The sequence below is a fragment of the Chaetodon trifascialis genome, chromosome 21, assembly GCF_039877785.1.
Source record: "Chaetodon trifascialis isolate fChaTrf1 chromosome 21, fChaTrf1.hap1, whole genome shotgun sequence".
Lineage (NCBI taxonomy): Eukaryota > Metazoa > Chordata > Actinopteri > Chaetodontiformes > Chaetodontidae > Chaetodon > Chaetodon trifascialis.
The window spans coordinates 17,037,851-17,059,448 of NC_092076.1; the positions used below are offsets into that span (position 1 = coordinate 17,037,851).

At 43.3% G+C, this 21,598-nt stretch overlaps 1 protein-coding gene across 1 annotated transcript in view; it reads right to left on the reverse strand.

Moving 5' to 3' along the window:
- Nucleotides 1–3,082: 3,082 nt before the first annotated feature.
- antxr1c (ANTXR cell adhesion molecule 1c) overlaps nt 3,083–21,598 on the reverse strand; it is a 37,162-nt gene continuing 18,646 nt past the window's right edge. The window contains exons 10-18 of the mRNA XM_070990267.1: nt 20,952–21,050; nt 20,754–20,823; nt 16,373–16,451; nt 14,357–14,452; nt 14,204–14,242; nt 13,661–13,759; nt 13,380–13,547; nt 11,995–12,075; nt 3,083–6,271 (exon numbers count right to left, since the gene is read on the reverse strand). Coding sequence (XP_070846368.1) covers nt 6,008–6,271; nt 11,995–12,075; nt 13,380–13,547; nt 13,661–13,759; nt 14,204–14,242; nt 14,357–14,452; nt 16,373–16,451; nt 20,754–20,823; nt 20,952–21,050 — 995 coding nt within the window. The 3' untranslated portion in view covers nt 3,083–6,007. The remainder of the gene's footprint in view (nt 6,272–11,994; nt 12,076–13,379; nt 13,548–13,660; nt 13,760–14,203; nt 14,243–14,356; nt 14,453–16,372; nt 16,452–20,753; nt 20,824–20,951; nt 21,051–21,598) is intronic.

Sequence of the window (21,598 nt, forward strand, 5' to 3'; positions counted from 1 at the left end):
CATCAAAATACAGGCACAATGACAAATACCAGCATCTGTGTGTGCGTGCGTGTGTGTGTGTGTGTGTGTGTGTGTGTGTGTGTGTTGGGTCAGTGAGGTTCAGTCTGGGCGGTAATGTGAGACCAAGATGAAACACTCAGCCATCAGCACATTCCTATGGGCCTCGGTTTTCTTCAGCTTGGAGAGAGAGAGAGTGGAAGGGAAAAAGGACAGAAAGAAAGAAGGAAGGAAAGAAGGAAAGGAAAGGGATGGTACACAAAAGAAGAGAAAAGAAAAGAAGGGATGTCAGACGGGAATATTACAGAGAGAAAACCAAGCAGCAGTAAACAGCTACTATAAATGATGCAGTTGCCTCCTGGGCTGTTCACAATCATAATCACACAGCAGAAACTCCTCCACCTCTCATTAGTACAGTATGCATCAGTCTGTACACAGCTGCAGTCTTTATATAACGATAGGAGACTTTGCCTTCAGCCTCGCCTGCTTCGCGACGGCGGTTGACGGAGGAATTTACTTCCCACAAATATTGTCTGAATATCTGTGAACCAGACTAGAAACACAGCGCTGGCTTACGATGATTGTGATGTGGCTGCAGAACCATTTAATAACGGCTCATAATCATGTGTACCCAGACTTTTGTTTGTTCAAATGAATTATGACGACTTTAAATTACAGACAACTTTAAAAATTCAAGTTGAAAACACCAGACTTTTTAAATTTTTTTATCCAGGTCACACAGTTTAGCTGCTCTGGAATTTACATCTTTTAGGCTCATCACTCATTTCTGCACATGTAACTGTAACTTCTGCTAAAATGACCTGTTGATCCTTTGTAGCAGGTTTGAGCTAATGGTGGCTAGCCAGCTATAGCACTGACAAGTGCACATAATCTGTTCCAATCCAGGCAGCCAATGGCAGCACAGAAATACAAGAAATCGTTGCATCGCAGTAGAGCCCATCAGTAAAACCTTCATGTGTTAATTCAGTGGCAAGCGAGTGCTGTTCCACATTCCTATTCGAAATGTTTGAAAAAAATTGTATCTTAGGATGTGAATGTGTCACAATGTCTACCCTACATCACCCCTCTATGAGCAATCCATCTGAAAAGTCAGCGATGTCTGAAACTGTGCATGTATGATTGCACGCCACGCTGTTCAACACATTTTCAAAAGTTCCCAGCAAGAATGCGTTGGGCAGTGACAAAATAAAAGTGGTTCAATCTGTGGCCTGAATGCACTGCCACTAAAAATTCTACCCTACTTTTAGAAACCGTTTAGATTTGGAGAGAAATGAAGCAGTGGGCTCATCATGGTGCTGTATTTCTATGGGTTTACGCCACTGAAGGATATTACACTGAATGTTTTTAATTTATGCTGTAAGTATTTGTTTGATTCGACCAGAAAAGTACGCTTTTTATCCTTTTGTCCAACAAAAACCTGTAAATTGAGCTTGCTGCACCTTGTTTCTGTGTGTTTCAGTAACCAGTGGGAACCATGCAAACACGCTGTGACAGACATCCCTAATCAAGATCATTTTAGGTAATTATGGTGTCACGGTCAAAGAATGCCACTTCAGAGACGGGCAGTTTTGAACAAACAGGATGCGTGTTTTTGTACTACAGTAAATAGTGTGTTTGGGATGTTTTGAGTGAGTCCTACAGACAGGTTCTTCAGGAACAATGCGCAGAAATAGAAGATAATCTCACAGTCAGATAAAACCGACATTCGCGCCAAACTGAGGCAGGACAGAGACGGAAAAGACGCGAAGAAGTGATGAGACTGCGAGGGAGAGTCCCAGCTGCTGTTATTCCTGCTCTCGGCTTTGTTCAGCTCTGCCTTGTTCAGCGCGCCTGTTCAGAGGACTGACTGCCCGTCTGCCTCATTTTCTCCATTCTTTTCTCAGTTTTTCTGATTCAGCCCACCCCTTTCAACATCCCACATCCTTCTCTCCTCTGCATGCAGAGGGGAAAAACGCAGAGTAATTATCCAGCTGGAACTGCTCATGGGGGCTGTTCTGGCTGTATTACATTCATTACCAACCACTGATACAGATTTGGAATATTCCCTCACCACACACTGTGTTTCATTGGCATAGGTCATACATGTGACACCTTGATTGTTAGGTACAGAGTGGCATCCTTGGAGGTGGAAGCGGATGCTCTGATACGCTTCAGCACGCTTGAATTCAGGTCATTATTTCCTTCCTCCTTGCCGTCTCTTGGTGATTTGGGAGGTCGAGGTCGAAAGGTTAGCATTAAGCTTGTGACCGGAAGGTAGCCAGCGGTGAACCCAGCACAGCAGCGGGAAGACGTATTTCGGGGAATTCACTGGAAAGCACCCGTCCTTCCATCAGCAAAGAAGCCTCAAGAAGATTAAAGGATGAGGAAAAATCCTCTACAGCGAGACCGCTTTTCTGGTTCTCTCCTCAGAATCAGACGAGCTGGGAGGAGGTGAATGGAAGTCATTACAAGTGCAGGATGTTTGTGTCTCCGGCTAAACTTACATAGTAAAGACTTCTGTGTTTCACTTGGTTACACAACTTACCTTGTTTTGGGTTACTTCACGCACACTTGATCAAATCTATAGTAGTAACTCAGTTAAACCTGTGTTATGGCAAAGAGGATGGATTATACTTCATGCTCAAACTTGTCAAACGCAGGTTTAACTAATCACATTCATTAATGCTGCTGTTACCCATAGTTGCTCTAGTTCCAGGGTCTTACTGCACTCTGCATGCTGGCCCGTTTCTCAGGGTTAGTAGAACCTAATCAAACAGGGTCCATGTCCGGTGTGGAAAAGGCCAGTTTTGGGGAATCAGGTTGCAGGTGCAGTATCAGTTTCATATGAATCGGTCAAGATAAACAGGACCTAGCTGGAGCGTGTCCAGACACTAGGTAATTGTGTGCTTATGAGGGGAGCCAAAATGAACGTGTGGGTAGTATACAGAGCTAACTGTGAAAGGTCCAGTTATTCACTGTCCAAACTTACAAGGGTGGAGCTGCAAAAGGGATATTCGACAGACGAGAGCCTGGCTGCTGCGTTACACACAGGTCCGAGCAGAAATCACACACAGACTCTCCGGTAGAAGCTTGGAAGTCAACCTTTATTGATAATGTTAAAAAAACGTCATGTCAACCAACAAGAGAAAATCATATACGTCTTTCATATTTGCTTCAGTACTGCTGTTTATACGTGTAAAGAACACTGATTAACATAATGTATCTCACCTCGATCAGGAATGACCATGAGCTCTGACAGCGGTAACCGCCACAGAAGCTCCCCCTCAGACACTGATCCTGCACCAGTGCCTGCACCTTTGGTGTTACAGGGGTGAATCAAAAAGTAAAAAACCCTCTTAAGTCTCTCAAACAGTAATTCTTTGAAACCTCAGACGTTCATGTTGTGCAGTGATAAGTGGAACATCTACCAGCCACATCTCTATGTTCTGATCACGAGGAAACTGCTGAGTGCAAAGTAATAACACTTTGTGTTTCTATCCAAGCTTTCACATCAACATGATGATGTGTGTGTGACAAGGTTAAGACACATTTACTCCTCCTCTCTCATATAGACTGATAAATCTCAGTTGAGGTGATGAGATCTGCTTTGGTTTCATGTCTCAGAGAACTTAATTCTCTCAACAAAGGAAGTCGAAGCAAGGCGCAGTTTGAAGCTGCGTCGCATTACAATGCGATACGACTATGCTGCTGGGTTTGGGAATTTGTAAACAGTTGACTTTTCTAAGGAAAATTCCTGGTGATCTCGCCTTTAAGGTAATGAACAGGTATGTTGTCTCAATAAAAAAAATCTGTGTGTGATAGTACATCATGCCACGTAAAGGAGATCTGGCAAAGTACCAGCCTCTACTTTACATTATGCACAAACAGGGGGGGGCGCTGTTCTAGAGACGTGAGATGCTGGGTGACAAGTCTCTTCCATAATGTTGATCATCTTAAGTAATGACTAATAAATGCAAATGTAGCAAAACAAGAGAGGGAGAGGGTGAGGCAGTGACATTGCTTTTGATCAGAAGCTATAAGGATCATGGGAAAGTGTGATTCTAGACCTTGCGAGCAAAACTTAATTGTCTTATTCATGTGTAATTTGTTTATGCTAATTATAGCAGTGCATTACAGGTACATTAATTTGATGATTGTGACGTGTACCACCTCGTCGTCGAATTTGTTCTGACTCAGTGGAGCTGTATTAAAAGTCAAATTCAAAGGCATTTTTAGTGGAATACAAAGTTCATGAGGATGGTTGGACACGACGTATGCACCTCTCTTTAAGCTCAGGTTTAAGCACCGACACCGATTATGAACGCTTGTAGTAAGACAACGGTACACGACATAACTGAACGACGTACATCAAAATGAAAAGTATAAAAAAATCAAACAAGAAGACAATTCCAGAGTCACTGGATGTAAAAGGAATACCAGCACTGTTCAACCTCTTTTCTACACCACAACGTTAAAATCTCATAGGTCCTTGTTGTTGGTGTTGCTAGCAGCGTCTTTTCAGCTGCTAGGAAGGAGCTGGTGTAGCTGAGAGGTGGAGAAATGCTGGTAAGCTTCATATGACTTTTAACTGGCTAGCTGTTGTGTTTCTAAATTCTGCGCACAGTGTCCGTCTTGGTGGTTGGACACCTTGTCGATATTCAAGTACTCTCCTCTATTTCTCTCGGGGAGTAAAATAAATTAGATGCTCTTTGAACTGCCCTGCAGTTGCAATGTGACCGGTGATGATAAGACTGACGACATAAAACACACATATTGGTATCAAAGTACAGTATCAGGAGTGTGTATAAAAAAAGGTGAGGAGAGACGTTAAACCTGATATCTATTTGCTCAATTTCATACGATTCAATGTCAAAATGCTAACAAAGACAAATATGTACTGTGATTGCCCAACAGTCTATGTGCGCAGATACCAAAAAAACAAACAAAAAAACAAATGAAACAAAAATATATATCGCTGTATTCTAAATTCAACTACATGAAAAGGTGGTTAAGGACAAAATCCAAAGCCTCAAAGATATCAACCGACAGAACATTCAAAAACGCATCTCAAACACATATTGTAAAAACATACCTTCCACATAACATCTGTACACTTCCCTGTCAACTGAAAGGTTCAAAAACTGGACCACAAAATCATGTCACTGTGTACCTTCTGCGTATTAAAGGGCTGCAATTTGTTGGGTTAGCATGTTGTTGGATAAAAGAAACATCACAAAAAGGTGAAGACACAAATCCCTTTGGCAAAGTAACAATGTCCAAAAATTCCATTTTTTAACAAATCAGATGTTCATCTTAGTTACTCAACACCACTAACAACACCACCAATTGAAATTCTCTTGAAATCTACTTCTCAAAACCTCTGATTCACCAGCATGGCAAGTTTAATGTGGTTAGTCAGATTATCGCGTGCAACCTACTTCCCCGTTAACTCTTGACAGCAATGGTCTGACTCAGTAGTTGATAAAGACAACAAAGAAATTTCATCCATTGCAGTATTCTTCTGTGGACTTCCTGTCCCTACATGCTTTGCTGTCCAGCAACAATCCTCCCTGATCTCACAAAACGCCAACACTAAGTGAAATATTTCCCCAAATCACCCCGTTCACCCTCAGTATGGGACAGAATGTCAAAATGACTTTTCTTGCTCGTTAGCAGATATTCATACCCTGTAGAAAATGACCTTTCAATGACACAGAAAGCATTAAGGTCAGTAAAAGCCCCAGTTTTCATGAAGAGTTTGCTGGTATTGCTACTTTCATGCTAGGTGGTAGCATGTTTGAAAAGACCTGAACTTGACACTCTTTCCCATACAAGACCAAGTGCACAGGGTGACCGGGATTCAAAATACTGCTGATCTTTGGCTTATAGCAGGAGTATCTTTGGCAGCGAGGACCACGACCTTCAAACTGAAGGAACTGGTCAACAGAGCGATAAGTCTGTGATATCAAAGCGGGTGCGTTGGGGGGCAGGAGGGGTTTGTCTGTATGATTCAGGGTCGAAGGCTGGGCGGGGGACGCGTTGGCGGTGGACAGGGAAGCCCCGGGGGTGTGCGGGCGGGCGGCGGTCCTGGGGGTACCTGGCCTGACGGGGGTGATCTGGCAGGAGGGCTGAAAGGGGTGGGAGACGAGGAGGTGGTGCGGGTCACAGGGCGGTAGTCTGGTGGCGGGGGCGAGGGGGTGTGGATCGGGGTCCGTGGTTGGGCCTTGGCTGCAGCTGACTCCTCTTTCACTCGTGTGAAGTTGATGCATCGACCCTAGAGGGAAGGAAGAGGCATGAAAATTAAAAAGAGTTTGGGTTCAAATCTACATTATATTGCCAGTGGCAGCATGGTTCAAGGGGTGGTCCACATTCAGTCCCAACTACTCAGCTACTACTACTACTACTACTACTACTACTGTATTGGCTGGGCTGCCATGGTGCACTGTACAGATATTCATGTCACCCAGCACATGAACTGTGATATCCTTTGGTGATGCTTTGATGTTTTCTACAGCACCACCATCATGTAATAATTCAATTTGACCAGTCATTGGATTTATGACTAAACAAAAAATCCACTAACCACACTCCCCTCAGCCTGTGTTTAGTGCTCATTAGCAAACGTTAAACTAAGATGGTGAACATAGCACGCATTATAGCATGATCATTGTGAGCATGTTTGCACAACAACATTAGCCTTTAACTCAAAGCACTGTTTTGCCTCAGTGTAAAAGTACAGCTTCATAGAGCAGCTAGCATGTAGCATGGCTGGAGACTTAGAGCTGCTAAAAAGTGAGCGTTTCAGTGACAATATGGAAAATGCTCTGAACATTTTTGATTCAGGAGGAGTTCAAAAGGATTATGTGGCCTACTGTACAACATCTGACATTAAGGTACACCAAAAATGAATATGAACATGCATGTGACTGGAGAGGTGAATACCTCATGTAGCTAAACTGCAGTGTGTATGCACTGTATCAAAGCCGGGTTGGATTTTGAAAAGGAATTGACATCCAAGGTACAGATCTAATCTGAGGCACATCTGGGCTAAGAAGGCAGTGACATTCTGCCACTGCGTGTGTGAGTGTGTGTGTGTGGCCAGCTGGTGTTCCAGATTACGCTTAAATCCCTGCTTTGATGCCCCCTCTCTGAATGATCCAGGTTAGTCTCATGTTCTGTCCTCAGAGCTGTGGCTCTCTTTCCAAAGTTCCCTCATATACTCAAGAGGAGACCATATGGAGAAAAGAAAAAGATAAGGAGGTTTGGGTTATAGGCTGGGGCTGGTGTGTGCGTGTGTGTGAGATAACAGCCACGATGGAACATTTTAACGGTGCAAGGTTGACTTATCATACTGTAAAAGAAATGAATCCGCTCCAGCAGAAATCCTGAGCTGCTCGTAAAACATTATACAGTCCACAAGTTCACAGAGGTCGCTGTTTCCATAGTAACTTGATCAGCTCCATAGCTGCTTGTGGTTGGATGCCAGAGTGGAGTCAAGTAATGTTAATCTGCTAATAACCAGTATCAGCGATTGGAGCCACAGGACGATGGTTTCACAGAGTGGAAAATGAGGGAACGGTGATTGACGTTAGTTTGGAAGTTGTGTGGAATGAGTACAGCTCATTCCATCCTCTACAGAATCAAACTAAAGAGAGATAAAGAGAGAAAACAACACCCAGAAAGAAGAAAATTATGATAAACCTAATTGAATTGAGGCCATTCTCCAATATCCCATCTAAACTTTTGCCCCCAACTCCAGCAGCCTCTCTGGTCTTCTTCCATTTAGCCGAACATCTCCACATCTACCACATCTTGTACATACAGTATAGTCACATAGAGGCAACATTTGGCACAAAATCTTAGTCAAAGCAGACACAAAGGCCACATTCCATTCATCCCGACTAGTAAATTAGCTGCTGTGAGCAAAAACAAAAAAGTTGAATAAACAGAGCTGAAAAAGACAAGAATCTAGCAGCGACCACCAGTTTCTGGTCTGTCGCCACTTATCCAGTCTGGCATTCCTAGACGTGGATAAAAAAAAGCCTGAATGAGGATCACAAATTCTTTCAAACTGTTTTCTTGCTCTATGGAAATACCCACGGAGAGGAGACGTGTCACCCAAAGGAAGGACAGCTTCCTCTGGGACACCAATATGCAAAACGAGTGCTGCACTTTGGCTCACATAGGATTTATGGAGGAAAATGTTTCTGAGCTGTTCCTCAGCTGTTAAAGATTACGGCTGAAGGAGGTGACTGGCTGAACCACAGCTTGAGATATAAACTCTTGTTTAGCTCCACAGAACAGCTTCAGCGTCAATAATGAGGAATTCCATAAAGAGGAACGTCTGAATGTCTGAATAAGCTTAGCTGGAAACGGTCGCTTGTTATAGATTGGTAATTTCCTTTCTCGTCACACAATATGAGGGAAGTGAAACGCAGAAAGGTGGAATATGTAAGGAGGAAGTACAGTCAGCTACATATTCTTAAAGAAAAAAATTAAATAGTTGGGGAAACACTTATTCAGTTTCCTGCTGAGAGTTATAGATGAAGAAAAAATCTACTCCCATGTTTGTTTGCTACATATGAAGCTAGCACCAGCAGTTCGCTAAATTGGATTATCCTTGTTTCCAGTCTTTGTGCTAAGATGAGCGAACTGGCTACTGGCAGTAGTTTCAGATTTAGCATAAAGATACGAAAGCGGGATAAACCTCATCTAACTCTTAGCGAATAAGTCTGTTTTGTCAAGGTGGTCGAGCAAGTAGCTCCCTCTAAAAACAAGGTGTAAGGTGCCTTTTGGTTAAAACCAAACTGATACTGAGAGATGTTTCTTTTTATACCAGCTTGGCTTCGTGTACGTTGTCCTGTTAGCGCCCAGCTGCGGTTTGAATCTATGAACATTTTCCTGGATTAAAGAAAGCCACACTCGCTCCTTCTTTCTCGCTGACCTCCTCCACTGTCTACAGTCTTACCAAGGTCATAAAATTGTCTAGGCCTGGCCAGATGTATGTGTGTGTGTGTGTGTGTGTGTGTGTGTGTGTGAGACATGGTCAGTTGGTGGAGACGGTCCTGGCAGTCGTCTGTCTTACTGTAGGTATTACCTCATGTCCTTTAGCCAGCTAAATGCTTCCTTGGGGAGGCTTGTATTTATATGAACGAGAGAGAGAGAGGGTGGGTGAGTGTGTGTGTGTGTGTGTGTGTGTGTGTGTGTGTGTGTGTGTGTGTGTGTGTGAAGTGTGGTCCAGCTCTGCCTCATACTGTACACTCTGACGTCAGTGTAATGATGTGGTTGGCTGACACACTCACTCTCATAATGGCTAACTCTCCTCTTAAATGTAGATAACTTCACCCTTGTGAGCTTAATTGTCAAATTATGTGGTTATGTATGTATACATATGCTGTATACACACACGCCTGCACACACACAGAGGCATAATACACAAACACACACGCACACTCAGCCACTCTAGATCACACTGTACAAAGCACAGATGCTGAGCAAACACACAGAGGGGTTACTGGGTTCACTGAGGGGAAAAAGTCCACTTAATGAACAGTACAGGAGAATCTCAGATGCATTTTAACTAGAAGAACTCACTGTTTGCTTTCTAAAACGGACCCTGAGGCTCATGACGACAATGTACCGATTTGTGGCCGGGCTGGTCTCGAGGGTGACATTCAGCTGTTATTGAGGCAATCAGCACAGCGATGAAAAACGCACCATGGCAACAGAATAACCAATCAAGAATCCAGACAGAGTTCGGCCAACTTGGCCTCATGCGACGAGCGCTCCCATTAATTTGAAAGTCTGCCAGCTTCAGAGTGTGAGACTTTGCTGTGGTATGGGTGGAACTGTGGCACCGAATAGCTGTTCAGGTAACACCTAAAGTAAGGAAAGAGGTGTCCCGTGCTGGTTTCCACTCGTTTCTCTTTGAAATAAAACATTACACTACCTGGAAACGTGCCGACCCGCTGGCCTGAGAGATGTTTCTGCCGTTTTGTTACAAACCGCAAATGACTTGAGGAGGCGACATCATGTGAGTGGAAAGAGAGACATGATTTCTTGTTGAAAATAAGCATTGCATCATGCGATGGCTGCAAATGTCAGCTCTCCATAAGATTGTGCCCAAAGCTTCTCTGGGTAAGACAAATTTGTTGACTAAGGATATCAAATCCAAAATCTTTTTTATCTGACTGCCAGTTTGCTTTGGTCAAGATGGAATCAGAAGCTAACGGGGACTTTTTCTTGTCTGATGTGTCTCAGGAAAATAAAAAAGCCAATGCTGTCTCCGTACCTGTTGGCGGTGCCAAGAAAACACTCTTAAATGTGGAATTCCCATTAAAAAAGATCATTGGAAATTTTCTGCTAATAAGGCATGAGTTTAACTAGCCCTTGGGATGGGCCCTGATCAGCAGGAGCGTGGAGAGGAGGAAGAATAGGAAAAGGGCAGAAACAACTGATGATAAAAGAAAAGTTGGAAACAGATTGATGGAGGATGGAAAAAGAGAAGAAGAGCAGGAAAAGATGGCCAAGATTACAGTATTATTTGATTATCATGTTGTCATAGAGCCTATAAGCATGCCAGCAGCTCTTACTTTACAACAGCGCTCTGAGCTAAATGCTGATGGCAAAGCTAGCATGCTGATGTTCACCATCTGCCTTTAGCATGTTAGTATGTGGCTGCAGCATTTGGAAATTAGCACTAAACACACTGCTAACGTGGCTAAAAGCTAAGCAGCCTATGGAGAACTTGAGTTTATATTGCTAATTCATATGGTAGCACTGAGTTACAAAGCGCCTGTTGAGGCTTGTGAAGCTGGAAATGATAAAAGAAGCACCAGAAGACATTTAAACATTAAAACCCACTTTTTGTCAGCGGTATTTAAAACATCCCGAGAGCTTTCTGTGCTCAGTGAACTCCGGTCTTCTCTCCACATTCAAACTCTTATCGTGGCTTTTTGATACAAAGGCTCTGAGCATTAAAACTAAACCATGTGGCTGAGCTGTGAAGAGCAGGGAATTTTTACCAGCTTACACACCAACGCGTCAGAAAACGCTCCAGTCAAGCTACAAGGATGTGTCTGAGTGCGAGCTGCGGTTCGGCTTTCTGTGCGTTTTATGGCGTCTAATGTGAAGCAGGTGTGAGAGCGAGGCTGGCTCAACAGGATGGAGATGGGCCAGCGGAGGTGTTAGCCAGCGCAGGAACACAAGGAGTGAATGAGACGGAGAGACAGATGGAGGAGGGGAGGACGGGATGAGTCATGCGTACAGATGACTGAAGCATTTTCAGGCTCTAGACTGGGCACTACAAGACCTGAAAACTGAGCCAGTTTGGAACATAATCCTGGTTTTGCCCCGCTAAAATAAATATTCTCACCCCAAAATGGATTATTACACACATATGTGAAAATATCCTTCTTGATATCTGATTCATCATAAATGACATGACCTTTAAATGTAGGTTTGTATAATAATATCCATATTATTAAAGCTGTTCCAAAGCAAGATATGCAACAAGTAGACCGTGTAGGCCTGCTAACCCCTTCCCTAAAGAGCAATTGTGCATATCATCCAACCAACGCATGGAGCTAATGTTAGCTTAATTAAAAGGCTAGCTAGAGTTTATTATATCTGTCAGCAGCAGTTGTCATTTTATGTGAAATTGTTCAAAAATTACAAAATATTTTGAGTGGTATATCTGCCTTCATTAACACTGCATCTTCCAGTAAATCCAAATGAGCTAGTGAAAACAACAAAAACTCAAAATGAAAAGTCAGATGAATCAGACATGGGAAAAACATAACAGATGACTGAGGATGGAAAAGATGAGTGAAAGGAAGGGAGGAGAAAGAAAGAAGAGGGTGACACAGCTGTGGGCCATCACAGGTAGAAAATACTAAACAAAGGGTGGAGGAAAAAAGTGTGTAATGGGGAAGTGAATGCATGTGGAAGCATTTGATGAAATTCAATATTTCCATAGTGGGCTGCTGAGATACTCACATGATCGCCGGGCTGGGGTCTCATCAGGGAGACCTGGTCGTACCCACGGCGAAACAGAGCCCAGATAGCATCCAGTTTACCCTGAATAGGACAGAGAGAGGGGGAGGTTTAACAGCTGGCCACATCTGGACACTAAACTGTCTCACGCTGCAATCCTTCATAAAACCCTATTAACACTGATTTGACTGTATCAGCAAACATTTGGTTTGTGGTCCTCGGCCGTGTTCCTTTAAAGCCAAGAGTCTGCAGGTTTTAATCCCAAACAAACACCACAGCAGCTGATTCTTCTGATTAGTTCCTTCCTCTCTGGTCGAAACTGTGCTGATTAGTCACTTGGTCGTATTTTGGTTCACGTCTGATTAACTGAAGACACGTGAACTTTAAATCCCCATGGATCATATCCTCTGGGGCCACAAATAAATCATTGAACAGCTCCTTTTTCACAAAGACAACGATCTGAAGCCGCAGATTATTTTCTCTATGCAGGAAAGTAATGACGATCCCAGCAATAACAGCCATAACAATCTGGGGTACATGCATTTAAATGAGACCTTTATTGAAAAAGCACTCTTTTAATGCTTGAGTGGAAAGAAGTCAGTGTCTTAAATGGACCAGAACTAATTTAAGAATCTCCAGGTGCAGAAGTACAGAACTGCAACTACACCCCAACACACAGTGACGAGTGAGTATTTAAATGTACCTCTTCCCGGCACCCGCTGTGACGTGAAGAGTGTGCAGTTTCACTGTGCGGTGGTGTTTGGCGGTCTGTGTCACAGGCAGCACTGTGTACAGATAACAGTATGTGCTGCTGCTGTATGAAGGGCCAGTGTTGCTGCACAGAGCTGTATTGTAGTGTCTGATAAAAGCACAAACAGCGCTGACGCCAAGTCTAATAATGTTTCCCTGTCTGGAGAATATGTTATATCGCTCACTGGCTGTGTACGCACATTGACGGTTGGGGGAGTTTGTGCTTATGCAGCTAATTATACATAAATATGGTCAGAAAAGGCTTTATTCCTCCCTGCTGTCTTGTGAAAACGTTTCAAGCCCACTCATGGTGCTTTTCATGTTTTAACTTCAGTTGAAGGAGCTCAGGCTTCTCTGTGGCTTGAGGAAATTCTGCCACCCTCAGTTATTTGAAACTCACTGGGCAAGAAGTCAAAAATGCACAGCGGTCAGTCTGTAAACACGGCGGATTTCTGAGTTCCTGAAAAGCTGACATTCTGTTTCAGCAAGGATGCACTCGTGCTGAAGTTTGTGATCGCAGGCTAACATGCACTCTGGGTTCTTCTGTAGCTTCACTGCATGAATTCGTCAACTAAATGCCGACATTTTAGTGCCCCGCTGTCTGTTTTTGTCATGAGGTAAAGTGAGTGTGTGTTTACCCGGATGGGCGTGTACCACTTCCTGTTCTGAGGCGCCTTCTTGTTGTGAGCTTTCTTCGGTTTGGGCTCGAAGGGCTCGTACTCCTGCTCGGGCATTTTCACCACAGCGTTCTTCGGCTTCTCCAGCTTAGCCCCCTCTTCAGTTGAGCCCTTCCCTCCCCAGCGCACCTACAGACAGCACACAAAGCATGGATATATAAAACAATATGGAGTCATAATGTACAGTATCTGATTCCCATCTGTTCTTTGGGTTGTGGATTAGCATTGAGCATGTGTGTCACCTCCATCCTCTTGATCCCTCCGATTCCTCTTCCTCCATAATATGAGGCATCCACAGTGGGCCACTTCTTCTTGGGCAGGCCGTCTTCATCATCTGACTCCTGAAACGCACATAATACCACAAAACTTTTTTTCCTCTCATATACTTTCTAACCCACTGAGGCTGTGTCATCAAACCTTTAGGTACTCACTATGAGTCAGTTTAAAGGGTCCAGCTTTGGTAAATACTACTTACTGAGCTGAGATCTGTACGTAAACTAGAATCATTCATCACTTACTTTTATAACCATAATTATCACCAGCGTGCTGGTAATTATTATGAAAGCTTTCACACTCACTCTTTTTGATAGTCTAGGTTATTCTTGCCATTTTGGTGGTATTTTCAGTCTGTAGAAGTACACAGACTCAAATCAATCAACTGTACTACATTTTTATCTTATTTATTTACTTAACTGTGTGTCCATTCTGACTGATAATACAACATCATTGCTTTAAAAAACTGTACTAGAGGTATCAGATGTGTGTATTTGTGCATTTTGACTTACGGGCTCAGGAGGAGGTGGAGGAGGTGGCTCTTTGATCACCTAAGAATAAGACAGATTACAGTGTTTAACTTTCACAAACACATGAATCACATCAGCTCTTTGTATTTTGTGTTCATTTTGCACCACCTCTTGAATGTAGCGCATGTTTCTTACCACAGTGCAGCAGAGAGGCCAGAACCACCACATGAAGAGCAGGGCCAGCAGGAGGAACAACACCAGCAGGGTGATCAGGAGAATGGTGCCATCAAACTGGAACACACACACACACACACACACACACACACACACACACACACACACACACACACACACACACACACACACACACACACACACACACACACGTTACCACCACACGCACAGCACTACAGTCCCAAACCACACAAGTTCTCACAGCCAGCTGGACGGAGCTTTGAAAAACACGTTCTTACACTGGTAACAGCAGTAGTGGAAGTAACAGAAGCAGAAGTGATAATAAAAACAGTAGCTGTGGTATTAGAAACAGAAGTTGTACATCTAGTAATAATACTATCAGTAATAATGCTACGAGGGACATGTGATCATATGTGATGGATTTTAAGGGAAGCTTCTCTCTTCATCAGTGCTGTCACTCTAAATATTCATGTTTTTGTTTATCTGATGATTGGTGGTTGGTGTTATTTGTGTGATCCATGAATAAATCCATTAGTTACTTTGCACACTTTAAGCCAGGCAGGCGTCCACGGGCCAAACCTGGTTCCCATTACAGACCACAGATGAGGATCACATGTGGTTAGACTTTCCCCTATCTATCCTGTGGCAAAGACATGGGGGGATTATCTGAACTCAGCAGTGGGGTCCGTCATCGGCAGCATATCACTGGAACCAAGTGACTGCTTCTCAGAAAATTTCCAGTAAATTTTCTATAACTTTCAAGAGCCCGCGAGCAGAATATGTGAAGTAATTGTTTAAACAATGACAAAAATTTAAACCGTGACAACATCTGCTTTTTGTCACTCTCGCACATACATCATGTGTGTTGTCTCGTGCTATATGAGCATATTTTATGGACTCACTACAAAGGCTAGAACTGCTGGAAGTGGCGCTGTGGGATGATTTGAGGGAAAGGTTGCAGGGGTTTGTTGGGTTTGCGCAGTTTGTTTTCAGTCCTTAGCTTGCATGTTATTTATTGCACCAGGCCTACGCATCTCAAGTAGGCAACTTGTCGTGCCTCCTTAAGCCTGATGTGACTTCAGCCTATATGGTTTAGTTTAGTGGTGAGACGCAGTTAATTGCAATGGTATGTCTAATTGAGCTCTGTATATCATGAACCACAACACAGCGTTTGAATTCACAGTATTTTCATGGATATGATGTTACATGGACCGAGGGAAAACGGCTTCAAAGAGCATCTTGGCGGGCTGGGAATCTGCTGTGGCTTCAGTCCATATGTTCTGACATACGTGTTTTATTTTGTTAAATTGCTTAAATTGTCTTAAATTGCATCTTATTTAATCTTGGTTTTAAGGGGATGAAGCTCCACCCTGCTTCACACTGACAAGATATATACAGAATATCACACACCTGAGAGCTACAGGAGTCTAAATGCACCTCATGGCTGTTACAGGAAGCTTCTCTTTCACCTTCACAATCAAAATGTTGAGATTGAACCAGCAGCCTCACGGTCATGAACCTGCTTCTCTAACCTTTTGTGTCCAGCCACCGTGGGGGGTTCAGAGGGTCTTTTTTTGGGTGGACTGCTACTACAAACCCCTGTGGTTTCGCTCTCACAAAAACAGGGAAAGTAAGAAAATTGAAAAAGGGAAGATGAAAGAGAGAAAGAGGGTAAGGAAACTCACTGCAGGGAACAAAACGACAGGCTTCTAGGAGAAGAGACGAGATTAGAGAGGACAGAAGAAGGAGAAGGAAGGAGAGTGGAAACCTCATGCAACACAAGAAGACCTGGGACACCTCTTCTATCATACGCTGTATCAATAAACAAGCAAAATCTCAAGAGGCTTGAGAAGTTTTTACTGTATGATTTTGTGCATTATTGCACTTAAATACATCTCCAAGAGGAACCATGGAGCAAAACAACTTGCATCTGTTTTAGCTAGCAGGGAATATTTTTAAAATGACATATTTTGATGGATGATTCTGCTGAACAGGGGACAAAAAGCTGTCACTTACACACTCTGTGGTGGTGATGTGCACGTTGCTGCTGATGAAGGACAGACCGTCGTTCATGCTCACTTGGAGATAAATCACCCTGAAACAACACAACACATGCAGGACGAGTAAGTTCTGTACCCTCGCGTTGGGAGCTCACGTTACAGTCCACAATAAGCATGTAAGGAGCAGTTTATTTAGTCTGAATTACTTCCTCTTGCAGCTCAGTTTGTTTGACCAGAATGATGTAATTTGAACTTGGATTCACACCAAATAACGTCACCGAACCGTCTGCAAACCATGAGGTGGTTTGTCAGAAGGGACAAAGTATGAACGAACAGGAAACAACCACAGAACAGCGGGGATAATGAATTGATGGAGAGCTATGAGAGCAAAGCGTTGTCTTGACTGGTGCTGACATTCATCTGTCTTTTAAGGTTACAGACGTTGGAGTCAGATCTGTTTGCAGCTGCCAAAATCTCTAACCTGGCAGGCAAACATACTACCAAAACCGTAGCCAATGCGTGAGCTCCTTGGTGAGTGGACTGACTGTTGTTTACGAGCCTTGTTTCACTTGCAACTGAGCAATTTAAACCCAAATGAGGCAAACACAAAAGTTTTCCACTGTGGTTAAAAACCAGAGAGAAAACACAAACTGTAGGTGTGATTGTGTGACCCACTGAGCCGCACAGCAGGCACGGAGGCCAAGGTGGGATAGATGAACTTGAAGAAAATGGAAATGGGGGGAAGAAAAATAACCTGTTAGCTGAGATTCTGTTTTTATGGTTCTGGGCAGGCTGTGTATTTTTCCAAGACATGACAGCATACTAATTGCACTCTCAGGAATGAGAACAATCTCCGCCACCAATCCTTTTTAAATGCAGTGTATGGTCTCTACTGGAGCTACTGAATAATTTCCTTTATGGAATGTAAATGTAAAATACAGCAGAGTCAAACTTGCTTCTGCCCACCCTCCAGTCCAACCTGGTCCATGTCAAACCTCCTGTCAGGATCTGCAGCCCTCCTCAGATTCTTGGACCTGCAGGAGTCTTTCTTGATGATCTGAGTCCCTTTCTCCTCCAAGTGGGAAAAACAATTCTGAGAATTTCATGTGACCTCCAATAGCCTCCTTGGAGCCTGTTCTCGTGCAGATCTTCAAAACATGTGGATGAAAGCATGCATTTTGAACGCCCAGCCCCAGTTCTTATTTGGTAAAGGACCAGGTGGATGTGAATGAGGTCTGGCAGATGGAAAGCAGGACATTTGACCGATAAACCTGTCTTTTCTCTGACTCAGAGAGCTTTAAAGAAAAAGGAGGGAGGAGGGAGACAAGAACTGGTTCAGGGGGTGAAGTTCATGATCAACAGCATGTGGATCATGCTGACAACAAACAGCTGGGAACTTGGGGACTGGAAGTTCAAAACAGCTTTAAAGCGAAAGGAGGGGCAGTTTGTGTTCATGTTTTTAATGTATCAACATGGTATGGCTGTATGTAGTTGGGGGAAAAAACATCCCCAAGTCAAAACTTATGTGCTAAGATTAGACAAGTATGAACAGAGTTTGGTATAAAAGGCAGAAAAAAATACATTGGAAAACATTTTGTGATGAATTTAGATTCTTTAATACATTGCAGGATCATTTAAATCCACAGTGGACCTTGATATTGTAGTAGAACAGCTCACAACTGTCCACAGCTGTTCACTGGCTTTTATTTTTGTCACTGTCAATAAATCCCATGAAAAGACCAATAGTGCTAACCCAAAAACAATAATGTGGTCTGGGTCCAGCTCACGAAGAAGCCAGGGAACCTGATTAGTTTCATTTTTAGAGATAATTGAAAGAGGAGAAGGGGCGAAGCTCAGATGGTTAGAAGAAGGAGCCAGAGAAAACTAAGCAGTGTGGATGTGAGGAGGTGGAGGAAATGTTGGTTGTAGAGCACCCTGTCTGACAGCTGTTAAGCAAGGAAATAAACCAGACAGGGCAGGCGGCTCACACACACACACACACACACACACACACACACGAGTTTGTCTGCCACACATCAGGTTGTGTGGATCACCTTTTCTTCTTACTGCATGATGTCACATCTATAAGCAGAGAGACCAATTTCTGTACCTGACCTGCCAGAAAATAGAACCTATGCAATGCAGCAATGATAAAGCTTTAGCTTTTAGTAAAGTAACTACAAAACTGTTAAATTTACTGCCAAAGGTGAAACAGTTTTTGATATGATCAACTGCTTATCAGTGAGAACCCAGCTTCATTAGTCTGGCTATTAATGAAGCAGTTGAAACACTCACTCTGAAGGTTTTTCCACCCTGCCGAGAATCAGCATGCATGCAAACATATGACCACACACTTGAAAGGCCAGGCTCGCTGCTTCATGGCTTTGATCAGCCAACACTGGACAAGGAGGCTGTTGAAAGAGTGTAGAAGACTGACGGGATGAAAGAGGGAATTTTTGTGTGACAGCATACAAATAAAAGACAGATACAGAGAGAAAAAAGTGAAGAGACGGGCACACAGAGGAGGTGGGGTGGCTGGAAAACAGCCAGCGAGGCAAAGCGGTTGGTGGAAAGAGCCACCGTGGCACCAAAGGGAAGGCAGAGGTGGAGAGACAGGGGAGGGGGAAGGGAAAAAAGATAAGTGTGGGATTGGAGAGACGGGAGGTTAAGTGTTGCGGGGATGGGACGGAAAGTTGAGGAGCACTAAGGCTAGTGCAGAAAAGAAACACAAAGTCAACTGGCTTCATGTGAAGTTTAAGGAGGTGGAGGCACACGATGTACCCTCACGTTTACGACCCTCCTGCCAAAGCATCGATTAAAGCCTCGAGCTCGTCAGTCCAGGTTGTTTAAATCTTTCCCCGCTGCAGTTAAAATCAATTCCTCTCTCTTTCCACACCGCTGCCAGAGCAAATATTGACTGTAAATTGGATTTATAACTTCTATGGGAGAATAAAATGAAGGAATTTGTATCGTAATTATAGAAGTATGCCATCAGCAGTACCAGTACCATTAACGGTCATGAGAGTGCGTGAAAAAGAGTCTAATACTGGCTGACAGGCCTTCTCCTCCCTCCTTGTCTCTCCATGTCAAAGTCTTTAACCACCGTCCACTGAACTTTCTCCTCTGTGGCCTGTTTTACTTTTCTTCCCATAAAGACTTAGGTTAGAGAGGTTTGTGGATTGTCGATGTTGGAACACGGTTGGACTCTAAAAAGAGTCAATCAAAAGACCACGGCCAGCTGATACAGAGCAGCTATGGCCGCGGCTAGAGCTGCTTACGCCAGAAAATTGTGTGACTGTCGTGTGGTGAATAAATTGTGTGACTCTTGTGTGGTGAATAGAAAAGAGGTTAAAAGAGCAAAATAACCTCAGTTGTCTTAGTTTTCACATCCCGCTGCCAGAGCAGAAAGGATCATACAGTCCCATTAAGTGGCTTGTGAATGCACAGGGGCTCCCCAGAATCAGTACAGGTATTCGGGCACAGGGGCTGTTTACTTGTATGGTCCATCTGGACATTGTGTTGTATTTAGCAGTAGCTTGAAAGACTTTAAAATTACTTAATTGGATATTTTAGCTACTTAGAGGCACTTTAATAAGCTTTAAAGACAAAATTGACATATTATCATCTTATAAAGTTGTTATAGTGAACATGTCAGCAAACAGTTGCTGATGTACACTTTCTGGCTGTACGATACAAGTTTCGCGTGCTAAAGCCAAAACAATGAGCTGAAAAATGCTATAATGCTGCGTACAGCTGAGGAGGACTGCAGAGCTGGCTGAGAATGGTCTGATGGGTCGTCAGTATGAGCGGTCCCTTCACATTAAACAGTCCTTTAATCTAGCGTTAATTTAAAGATCATTGCAGTTTATGAAAACATATGCTGAACTGCTGGTCCACTTTTGCTCCACAGCTCTAAGAGTCACTGAAAACCAAAAACAAAACTTCAGCTCTCTTTTGTGTCAACAGAATTCATAAAGTGAGTCACTTAAGATTTCTAAGTTTCTCCTCTTGACTTACTGGTCTCTGCAGTTGTTTTCACTTCTCTGTTCTAATTCAGGACAGAAGCAGGACAAATGCATGAGGGGTTAACCACTGCATATGCTGGCACGGCTACAGAGTGCCTTATACTTAGCTGAGCTGCACTGGGATCTAGAGGAGAGGAATGCAGCCATGGACAGGGCTTGTAAAAAGAGCTAATGTATGGCAGCCTTCTTATGGTCTGAGCCTGCACACACGTGTATGCATACACGTGTTTCTCTGCGTTTGAGGCAAATAACGTACTCTGAGGTGCATGTGGATGCCCCTTAATGGGCATTATAAGTGCTTCCACTTGAGACAGCTGAAATGGGATCTCTGAGAACAAATTAAAGCATTAAGTCAGAACAAGAGGCACTTACTTCCCAACTTCATCGATGACAGGAGCTGGACACAGTAAGAATGTGTTTTCTACACCAGCCGGCTTTTCATCTGTCAGAGAGAGAGGCAACATGTTGATAATTATCCATTCCTCCAAAGTAGACTCCTCAGTCTGAGCTTTCCAATGGGGAAAATAAAAGTTCACACACTGACATAAGTCAAAGTGTAGCTGTACTCACTGATCGTAATGGTATCGTTGATTTTGAAGCTGCAGAGCACCTGGTTGATGTTTCTGGCATGCAGAAAACCGTTTCCTCTCACCACCACTTGGAAAGATTCTGGTCACACGACAAACATTTTTACATTTTAGACACTCCATGCCAAGTAAAATGACATTGTATACAGTATGTACATGAGGCTCGTTTTCATGTTGAAGATGGCGCAGTAACATTTCACACCCAGCATGGTTGGAAAGGCAGTGCTTTAGGTCTGCGTGGCTTCCTCCATTAATTCAGTTAACATTTGAACCGCAAAGTCAACATAAAGCTGTAAGATATCTGGAAATATGGGCCTCGATCCTTAAATCAAAGAACTGTAGCTCAGTTCATGTGACAACTGGCTCTAAAATGCCCAGTACTTCATTCATTTGTCATGATTTGACATGTTTACTCTAAATGTGTATGAATGTATATATGTCCATATACAGTGTGGACATATGCAGGATAAAAAGTTTCAGGACTTTGTCCACTGTCCAGTCATTTGACTTTCATTTATGGGCCCTAATTTGCTTGTAATGGGGCAGCGGGAATCTGAATAAACAAAATACAAAAATACAGCAAAGTCAGCTTTTCCACCGCATGACTGAGCCCCTTTAAGCGCATGACAA